General features: G+C 37.7%; 2 protein-coding genes across 3 annotated transcripts in view; one reads left to right on the top strand and one right to left on the bottom strand.

Moving 5' to 3' along the window:
* Positions 1-4,103: 4,103 nt before the first annotated feature.
* nsrp1 (nuclear speckle splicing regulatory protein 1) lies at positions 4,104-5,639 on the bottom strand (the record flags this gene model as incomplete). 2 transcript variants are annotated; one of them, XM_024266160.2, is given in 5 exon segments in its annotated part: positions 4,104-4,311; positions 4,383-4,511; positions 4,602-4,658; positions 4,733-4,823; positions 5,488-5,639. In XM_024266160.2, coding segments are annotated over 5 exon segments (547 nt in total), but the record flags the coding sequence as incomplete, so codon positions are not given.
* Positions 5,640-8,541: 2,902 nt separating this feature from the next.
* The window catches only part of ssh2b (slingshot protein phosphatase 2b), a 20,231-nt gene continuing 17,987 nt past the window's right edge, over positions 8,542-10,785 (top strand). The window contains exon 1 of the mRNA XM_024265796.2: positions 8,542-8,809. Coding sequence (XP_024121564.1) covers positions 8,747-8,809 — 63 coding nt within the window. The 5' untranslated portion in view covers positions 8,542-8,746. The remainder of the gene's footprint in view (positions 8,810-10,785) is intronic.

Below are 10,785 nucleotides of genomic sequence, written 5' to 3'. Positions count from 1 at the left end.
CAAACTGGACACCTGGACCTGCTTGTTCGCTTCCTTCATGGTCTCTGTGTGGAGTCCAACCAGAGACTCTTAGGAGACCTCCTGGGTCAGACAGAGAAGAATCCAGGAACCATCCTGAGCGCCATCAACAACCTGAAACTTTTAGGAGGCCTGCTGAGAGAGAAAAAGAAAAATCCAAAAAAGATCCAGAGAGCCATCAACAACCTGAAGAAGATCAACAGTGAAGGAGTCTCTCCTGACAGAAGCATCAACATCTATCACTGTCTGATGGAGATGAAGGATCTCTCAGTTCATCAGGAGATCCAAGAGTTCCTGAAGTCAGAGAACAAATCAGAGAAGAAACTCTCAGAGATCCACTGCTCAGCTCTGGCCTACACTCTGCAGATGTCAGAGGAGGTTCTGGATCAGCTGGACCTGGACCAGTACAAGACATCACCTGAGGGTAGACGGAGACTGATCCCAGCTGTGAGGAACTGCAGAAAGTTCAGGTGAGTCCAGAAGTGATTGTGATGATAAATCAGATCAGTGTTCAGATCTTCAACATTCATCTTCTAGCATTTGTGGTCACATATTTCAATCTAACACCAGCATTAGAAGAATCAACACAAAGCAGCATTTAGATTTGATTTCTGGAATCCTGTCCAACTCTCCAGACCTTCCTGATTCTGTCAAAAAGCTAACTGCCCCTAAACCTTCTCACTGATGGCTCCACTCAGAGCTGCAGCTAGAGACTACTGTAGTGATCATCTATTCTGTTCAGTTTCCATTAAGACTTCTGTCTAATCAGATTACAAAGAATGAAAGGTTTGAAAATGATTGGAAATCAAAAGATGAAAGAAGAAAATTGGTTTGTTTTTCACACATCAATGATCTTTTTATATAAAGATCAAAGAAGGATCATATTTGTCCAAATGAAATCCAGAACCTTCTGAATTGTTTGAACACAAAGCAGACGGTCCAGAATGAGAGGATGTCTTCATTTCCACATGTCAGTCATTCTAGCAGCACATTTCTAGAATGCTCTTTCTTCTGTTCATCATCTTCTTTCTAGAGAAATCATTGATCTGTGAATGAAACCGTTTGAGAACTCAAAGAAGAAATGGAACCAGAAACTGATTCTTTCTTCTGATCCTTTTGGTTCCTTTAGTTCAGTCAATCATCTGTCATCATCTGCATTTATACAGTCTCTGTTGAAGATCTGAGTCCAACACACAGAAAATCAGGAAATCTGTCTGAAATCTGCTTTTTAATCAGCTTGCATTGATTTGTTGATCCAGTTCCATTGAAAGAACTCATGTTTTAGACGTCTTTCTTCTCTTTTTCTGGATTCTTATTTCTCTGATGCTTCTAGAAAAATCTCAGAGTGTGAGTACAAATTCACCAGAAAATCTTCTGGATCAATCCAGGCTTTAGGAATCTGAAAATCCAGTTTGTGGTGTTGTAAAACCGTAGCGTGCAGTTTTAGTTTTTCTTAATGACGGCGCCGGGCGACAGCCCGAACGACCTGAACCTGAACCCACTACTGCTCCTTCAGAGTCCCTGAGACTTTGGAGGCTGCAGCTCCTCACACATCTCACAGCTTGGGTTCAAACTGAGCAGCTGCACGACTTTCTGAAACAGAACAGAGATGAAACACGTGCAAACAGGAGCAGAAAGCGCTCACCATGCTCAGAATTAGGGCTGGGAATCACTGGGTACCTCATGATACGATACGATACGCGATAAATGGGTCACGATATCGATAGTATCGCGATACTACGATAATTGGTAAAAATGCTCTCTAATAACTAGCATTATATAGAAGGACATGTTTTTTTGGGAAAATATATCCCCATTTATCTTTTTTAGCTGAAACACAATCATAATAAACAACTTTTCTTATTTTGTGCAACAAATTAAGACACTTTTGTGCAACATTGCTGAAATCAGTAAAACTATGTCTTTGACAAGCATTAACAACAACCAAATTGGAATTATCTGTCAAATTCAATGTTAACAATAGTAAACATGATCAGAAGTCACACTACTTAGAGCAGAATTGTTGTAAACAACAGAACAAAAATTAAATAAGTCAAGTGGCGACAGCTATCTACCTCCAAAGGAACATCACACCAAAGGATGATGAATATAATGTTTTACAGCCTCTGTCAAAAATTGACCTAATTTTTCGTGCACTTTTCTCTCACTTGAAAAGGGCTGAGCATCCAAAAATGAAGGCTGATTTACTCTGACTGTCACTTGAGATTATCTTTCCAATTTTTATCATTTTTCCATTTGGTCAGTCAGCAGTCAATAGGTAAAATCCTTAAAACACACATAATAATGGCAATAAATATAATTTTATGTGCTTCAATTAATTAGCATTCTCCCTAATTTTACAGTGAATTAATGTACTTTAGTTTAATTACATTTAAATTTAAGTTCATACATCAAATCCTGCTTTTTATTTAAAAATTACTTTAAATTAACATTAGCAACAAGTAATTACATTGTTTGAAAACGTCACATTATAAATTTATCAAAGTTACACCGTACAGCAGCAGGTTAAACATTGAAGTGCATGAAAGCGAAAATTCCGACGCTCCTTGAAGCGTACACAAACAACTGCAAAGCGCGCGCTCAGTTCCCATAGCAAACAGAAAGTAAGAGATCGCTGACATTCTAGCGCTCAGACAAAGTCACTTCTTACCGGCTGGATCTCCTACAGATGGAGGATAAATGCTGACAGGTAGGCATGCTTCACACACGCGCTACAGAGCCTGTATCTCACCGGTGCTTCTCCCGAATGAGCGCGTGCATCGCTATTAAAAGTCCGACGCAGCGTGCGCCCATAGTTCCTGCGCGCGACTCAGACGCTCAGCGCTATAGCCTCTTTAAATGAAAATATAATATCGATACTCGGTGAGAACCCATCGAGAATCGATCGCAGGACTAAATATCGCGATATATCGCAATATCGATATTTTGGCACACCCCTAATTCTGACTATTCTTAGAAAGTGGAATTACAAGAATAATTTTGGGGAAAAACTGAAGATTTTCTTTACTAGAACAGCTGACATTCATAGTCAACACTCATGTATCAGAGCTCATGCCACCATTGAGTCTGTCAATGATCTCTGACGTCATGTGACCACAGGCGGACGCTCAGCAAAAGCAGCTCACACTATAACCAATGTTTTATTTGTTGAAGGTGGAGCTTCGAGTTTATTCTTTTGAGTTAGATTGAAGCTCAGTGTTTGTTGCAGACATATTTTTTGTTCAGACTGAATTTGAAGTTACAGCCCCTCAGGAGCTCCGCAGAAACCGAAAAGAACCCATGAAAACGACACCAGCACCTACACAGACATCATTATTGAAATATATGGGATCTAGAAGAAAGAAAGAACACAAAAGAGGACTGGAAGTTTGGGCAAAAGAAACAAAAGCTGAAATAGAGACCAGACTGTCGAGAAGAATTAACCTGCAGACCAGACCGAACACCTCGAGTGTTGCTGATGAGATGAGGCTGCACAGCTGACTCACAGACAGAGGTTGAAGCACGCAGGATCATGCAACTACAAACAAGCCCAAACCATCACCCAAACCATCACCCTCCACCTCCATGCTTAGTCTGAGAAGTTTGTGCTGATATTTAACTTTTTGTGACTAATAAACAGAGCTCAGAACGCCCTCACCAGACTAAATTACAGATGTTTGAAGGCTGTAAAACTCCTCACTACACACTTTATCCACCTTTCTCAGACAAACATGAACATTTTAACACTTTTCTCCTTTTGTTGAAACTCTCAAACCTCAAACCTTCATAGAGAAATCAGTCCAGGATGATAAAATGAAAAAGATCTNACTCTTTGCATTATGAAGAGTAGATTTTGAGAAGGAGCATCAGACATGCTGATTCTCTTTACATATTAGCATAAATGCATGTAATTTAGGTGTTATTTTAGTTTTGCACTTGTTGAAAGCATCTGACACTTAATATGTGAAATCACAAGGAGATATTTTATTTTAATTGCATTAAGAAATGTTAGTACACCACAAAAATATTCAAAATTTCCAGTAATAACATTTTAAATAATTCAAATTGAAACAGATTGCTCTAACCTTCGATCTCTGCTTCCCTTTTTTCTCTCTCCAGCTCCTCCTCTCGCTCTAGTAGTTTCTTCTTATAGGCAGAGGTAACGTAAGCGTCTTTGTCAGCAAACTTTTCCCCCTCTGCTTCCCTTTCCTTTTGAATCTTCCTCTCCTCTCTTCGTTCTTGTTCTTTTTTTCGCTCATCCACCGCTTTCATCAGCTGGTGGATATATTTTGGCTGCAAGAAAAAAAGACAAATGTTTTCAATACAAGTTAACATGGGTTTAGAAAAAAGTTATATTCTATTACCTTCTTATCAGCTCCTCCGAGAATTTTTTTGTGATTCTCCAGCCTCTGTTTTTGAATGTCATCGTAAACACCGTCATAGTCATAAACCGTGCTGTCCTGTTCCAAGGCCTTCTGCATCTCTAAACGAGTCTATGGATTTAATACAAGATCAATCAATGTAACTTTAAACAAAAAAAGACAAGCTGATTGAAAAAGCTTAAATCAATCACATGCACTTACTTGCTTCATCATCTTCTTCTTAATAGCCTCCTTCTGCAAACTCTCCCCAACTGAGGTCTGGAAAGATGGGTCAAAGTATGATCATCGTGTTTGAACAGATGCTGCTTTACCTTTCATTAAAGTTTACCGACCTCTTCGTCTGAGTCATCCCCAAAAACAGAAGGTTTCGGCAAGCCAAGGGTCTTTGATAGTCCCTTTTTTTGGGGCAAGATCAGCCCATACCTGAGGAAAATGAAGAAGCAATGTTCTAATAGGAAAAAACTAACATACATATTACAGTCATAGCTATTCTCATAGGTGCGTTTTAACAAACTTTATCATCTCTCTCTCTCTCTCTCTATATATATAGAACATATTAAACACTTTTTAAAAAGTAAGCAGAAGGCTTATGCATGAGTTATGTTAGAAATAAACAGCCATTTTCTACCATTGACGGATGATAAAACTATTTATCCTAACTTTATTTATTTTTAAGAAATGACTAGTGGATATGTATGCATTAGTTAATTTGTTCCTCTGATTAGCACAATTTCCAGGTTCTAGCTCTGCAGAAGCTCGAACTTGAAAATATGCTGCTGCATTTGTTTTAGCTAAATTGCCATGTCTAGATAATCTAAATGAAAAGCGTATAAAACAATAAAGCAAATAGATTATTTGGATGATTAAGGAAAGGGCCAACTACTGGCTCTTGCAAATTAGCTTAACGTAATGGTGAGCTTTCAATTATACATTTAGGAATATACGTTATTAAACCACGGTTATGTATAAGAACACGATTTATAAAGTTACTTTGGTTAAACGTTATAACTTTAACCTAAAACCTCGCGTTCAGATTGACTAATATTATCAAACGTCTCATAATCTGGTTAGCATGTTTGGTTCTTACTGTTTTGTAGGGGCCGCCATCTTGCTTTGAGAACGATGACTCAGGCTCAGCAGATTCGACATGTTAAAGCGTCCACAAGTCCACAATAAAAATGCAGAGACTGACAAAACCTATTATATCTATCAAATAAAAACAATATTCACTAGCAGATTTTTTTTTTGGGGGGGGTCATTATATTTTATTTTATCTATGTTAAGTCGTTCACCATTTGTGGCGAATGTACGGACGTGCAATAGAAAATAAGAAAATTGTGTACATAATTTAGGATTTGTCCCCATTTGTTCCTACTAAAACAGTACAGTACTATCAAACTTAACTGTGACACAAAGAACCATGTTAAATAAAGTAGTAGATTAACGATAGTTTTATGTAGGCCATGGGAATGAACTTGGCCCGAAATTTGTCAGTTGTGACATAGATGCATTATTTCATAATGCCAATAGATGGCGACATTCCTCCAAATTTTGACTCAATTAATGTGTATGGTTGACTCGTCTATAGGATATCAATAAATACACGAGTAGACAGGGGTACACTTGTTCAGGATACATTTAAAGATATATATGTCTAGATAGGATATCCTTGGTGGCTCGAATTAGTACATATAATAAAACACTAAACAGACAAAAACATTAAAACTGCTCTTTAGATATCATCGGAAACTAGTTTCTTGGATCACATCAAGGGCCACAGGGCTTACCTGTGATTAAACCCGAGGTTTCACATCCCTACAGCTTCCTCCGAATGCCTGTAAATCCAAACACCATTATCTGTGTCGTAATCTACATCTCATCTCCTCTTGGGCCTCACTGCTAATCCTTCTTTTCCAAACAACTATCTAAAGCTGCCTGGCAATTGACTAAAGCAAAGACAGGACAAATGAAAAGAAAGAGTTAATTCTATTGTATAAAATAAAGGGTCAAATAATAATTTAAAGAAAAACTGAAACATTCCTGATACATTTTCATTCCCTGCAGTGACATTAAATAATGCTTTTAATTGCTTTGCTTTAGGCTATAGAAAACACTGTTAATCTGTTTTGGTGTTTAGACTTCCAAACTCAGGTTGGGACATGTTAATTTAAAAGAGGAAGATGCCAGACATTTCACAAGTTCCAACAATAGTTGCAATGGTGTGTCTGTACATACCTACGCCCAGTGATATGTGGGCTGTTACCTGTCCAGGTCACAAAAAAGCTGCGCGTGAGGTTTACGTCATTATCATCAATCTCTTCCCTCAGGCAGGGAAGATAACAATGTAGCAGGTTCAGATGGGCTTTGTGCAGCTCAGAGGCCCTGACCTGGAATTTTTACCTGGTGTTTGCACTGTGTTGAGGCTCCCACCCTTAGCAAAAAGTAGTCTATTTACAAGTTTATTTAGTCTATGCTAAAACTGAGGCAGGACAGTTGAAGTTTACTTTTATACTATCTATACTTTGGAAACTTAAATGTTCCAATTTAGTATAAATATCAAATATACTAACTACTTTTTGCCATTGGTAGTTCACATTTTACAAAAGAAAAACAAATATATTAATGATATTGAGCATTGAATGTTGTTTACCTATCAATATATTGCTTTAGGGGTCGCCGCAGTTAATCTCCCATCACTTAATCGCATATATGTTTTGGCAGAGATGTTTTACCCTTTCTGACACAACCCTGTTCTTTATCCAGGCTGGGGATCGGCACAAGGAGACCCAGACTTGGGCCCCTTTGTGGCAGTAGGGTGAAGGGTTTCGGCTAAGTGTTAAATATCTAATAATAATATAGATTAAAACAATAAAAGGGTGGAAACATTGTTTTATTTGGCCAAGAGAATATCTATTGGGGAAAAATAATTTGAAACACTTTGAATTACTTGTTTTATTTAGACTACATGTGTCAAAGTCAAGGCCAGGGGGCCGGATCCGGCTAGCCAGGTAATTATATCGGGCCCTCCAGATCATTTTATCTTATCGTTATTAACTGCCCGATGTTATATTGCACTTATTTCTAACTTGTATAATTTTGAACAAATATATTTTTATGGAGAGCGAAATATTGAAAGTTATTTAAGGTTTAAGTTGATTTATTCTGGAATAATATTCCTGCCTGTTTATTATTCATAATTATAATCTATTTTGAAGTTTAGCTAATATTTCAGATACACACTAGCTGTTTTGGCTAATTTAGGCTTTTTTGCAGTTTTTGTGACTGTTTTGGAGTTAGGATAATATTTACATGCAAGGTGTTTTTTGGCTTTTCAGTTTTTTAGGGTATTTTGAAGTTTAGCTAATATTTCAGATACACGCTAGCTGTTTTGGCTAATTTAGGCCTTTTTGCAGTTTTTGGGACTGTTTTGGAGTTTGGCTAATATTTACATGCAAGGTGTTTTTTGGCTTTTCAGTTTTTTAGGGTATTTTGAAGTTTAGCTATTTTTAGCTACATGCTAGCTTTTTTGTCTAGCCTAGGTTTTTTTTTTTTTTTTTTTTTTTAGTTTTTTAGGCTAATTTGGCACTTAGCGAATATATTAGCTGGCTATCAGCCTTAGCGTGTTCAGCTATTAGCGAATATATTAGCTCGCTATCAGCTTCAGCGTGTTCAGCTATTAGCTTCAATGATTTCCGCCATCAGCTTCAGTGTTTTTAGCTATCATTTTCAGCATCTTCAGTTTACAGCATTCACACTAGCATTATCGCAGGTAATGCTATATATCTAGTTCATAATTTTGTTAAAAATGTTACGTTTTTAAAGTTTGAAAATGTAGTTTTAGTATGTTCAATAAATGTTTATCATATTCAGCCTGTGACCTAAGGTGTGTTTTTGATTTTGGCCCCTTTTCAGATTGAGTTTGACACCCCTGGATTAGATTGACTGCCTGAATTTCTAGGGCCACTGTAATAACTGATTTACATGTTTATTTATATTCATATATTGTATTTATTTTGTAAATGAAAATACATATTGATTTGCTGTACTTTGGCTGTATTTGAACATTGACAAAGAAGACACTGCCCAAAACAGCTTTGTTTCCCTCCAGCACCGATACGGTTAATAGAGGTTGACAAGCGTCGGGTAGCTGCGCATGCGCAAGTGGAGCTGACAGAGGAAACAGCCGGGGAGTAGTCAAACAGTCCACGATCAGAGAGAAAGAAGGAAGAAAAGAAGACGAGAGGAGACCCTCAGCGCCGGTTCCACTGCGCCGCTGCCCCGTCGAGACCATTATGCTCTTCCCGGCGCCTTCGCTTCCTCTCGAGTGTCCGCTTCCCGGTCGCTGAATGGCGCTGGTTACCGTGCAGCGTTCACCGACCCCCAGCACCAGCTCCAGCCCCTGCGTTTCGGTAAAAGCCGCTTTTCATTCTCCACCCGATTCAGCTTCCGTTTTCATCCCCACTAAAGCTAAATCTCATACTTGTGTACGGGGTCTCAAAGCCTCGTTTCCGCTACCGTTTTTTTTATCGGCTGCTGACTGTCACTAAGTGCCTTGCCTTTGTATTCGTGCGCATGCGTGAGATATAACCGCTCATCATTTTCTGTTATAGCCTATTGTTTACAGCATTTTTTGCGGGAAAAATAGATCCTTGTATTAATTTGTTGTTATTGGTGGAGATTTTATTGCTAAATAACATTTTCTCCTTCTGTATTTTTGCTGTCATGATCTCTACATTTTCTGAACTCAGAGTTCCAGTTAGTAAAATAATGTTTTTGGTGTCAAAAATTATTGCAATATTTAAAAACTATTTATTTTGATAGTGCATTCTATGTATTCCCTCACATAATCAAAAAAAAAAAGCATCACCTGTATCTGGCATGCAGACAAGTTTTCACAATTTCTTAGAATGTAAATGTTCTTTCTGTCTGGCCCACTCTTCCTGTGTCTGCATGCGCGTGTGGTAAATGCAGAAGCGTGCCCATGCAAAACATATGCACACAGGTGGTTGTCCTTTAGCCATTCCCTTTGGCTTGTTGTTATTGTTTCAGCAGAAGAGAAGAGGGAACCACGTAGAAACAAAGGAAGGAAGTAATGCTCTCACATACTGTACACAACTGCACACTTCCTGACTGAGTATGTGTCTTGATAGGAAGTCAAGTTTACAGATTTTTGTGTCTCAAGCATTTGTCATGCAACAAAGTTAAAAGTTAAAAATTATAAAAGTGTGGGGAAAAATCCCTAAAAGTTAAGTTTTGCTTCAGTTCAGTTCATTTCACAGCCTGCCAGTAAGAGGAATTTACTTCAGCTGGTTAATTGCTGGTTGGAATTTATGTCAGATCAGCTTAACTAAGAAAAGTTTTTAACCCCAGCCATCCTCGGTCAAATCAAAAACAAATATAAGTTGTTTTTAAGTTATATTAGCCTCAAAAGTGGACCAATTTCCTCATAGTTTCCTGACACCATAACTGGTTCTGTGAGTAGGCCTAATGATAGCTGTCTTGGAACGTACATGACTTGTTCTGGAATTCTTGAACCCCCCCTCCCACATAAAAACAGAAAACTTTAGGTGAGAAGATTTCAAGATCTTGCTAAGTCATGCATCTATTTGGATGAGATTCTTATTTGTGGCATCCAGAGGATTTGGCATTGTTGGTCTTGAGTGTTTCTGCTGAAAAATATGGAGAATAATGAGTTTGTTAACGTTGGTGTCCTGCAGATTGCACCGTGTTTTTGAATTCTTTTAAATCTTTAAGTTGGATTTTACCTGTCGTGTTTACTCGAGCATTAATAAATGCTGAAACTTTTAACAGTCAAAGTGCTTAAATTGGGCTGCACACACTGAAAAACCATCATTAGGCTTTTATCTAAAAAAATAACGCATGTAGCTTTGAAAAAAACATACATTTTACATAGTTTTATTTTCTAAAACACTCATTGAGCATACAGTGGTATCCTGTCGTAGAGATCTGCTCAGATCAAGTGTTCAGATTTCACATTTCCATACACCTTGGAAAAATCTCACATTTTCATGTATGCAAATTCTCTCTTTTGCTATTGAAGCTAAACTGAGTGATCACAGCATGTGACACGTTCGGTATGGAACAGCTAAACAATGCTGCATGTACTGTTTTTGAATAGAGGAACAGCATTCAATACTCTATTATATTATTTGTTGTTATGTGTAGTATCGATTCAGTTTTTAAAAACCTTTTCTTAGAGATAACTTGTGCAAAAAACAGAGTTTTCATATTTTTTTTCAAACTTCATTATGAGTTTGATTTACTCAGAATTATTAGAAACTATTATAGAAAGGGGATATTCTTGGACAGTTTTGTTGTCTTTTTTTTTTAAATAGCTTGCTAGTTTAAATAGATCAACCTGGTT

This window comes from Oryzias melastigma, linkage group LG14 (genome assembly GCF_002922805.2).
Source record: "Oryzias melastigma strain HK-1 linkage group LG14, ASM292280v2, whole genome shotgun sequence".
Classification (NCBI taxonomy): Eukaryota; Metazoa; Chordata; class Actinopteri; order Beloniformes; family Adrianichthyidae; genus Oryzias; species Oryzias melastigma.
The sequence above is the reverse complement of the archived record's forward strand: the minus strand, read 5'-3'. Positions and strand labels throughout refer to the sequence as shown.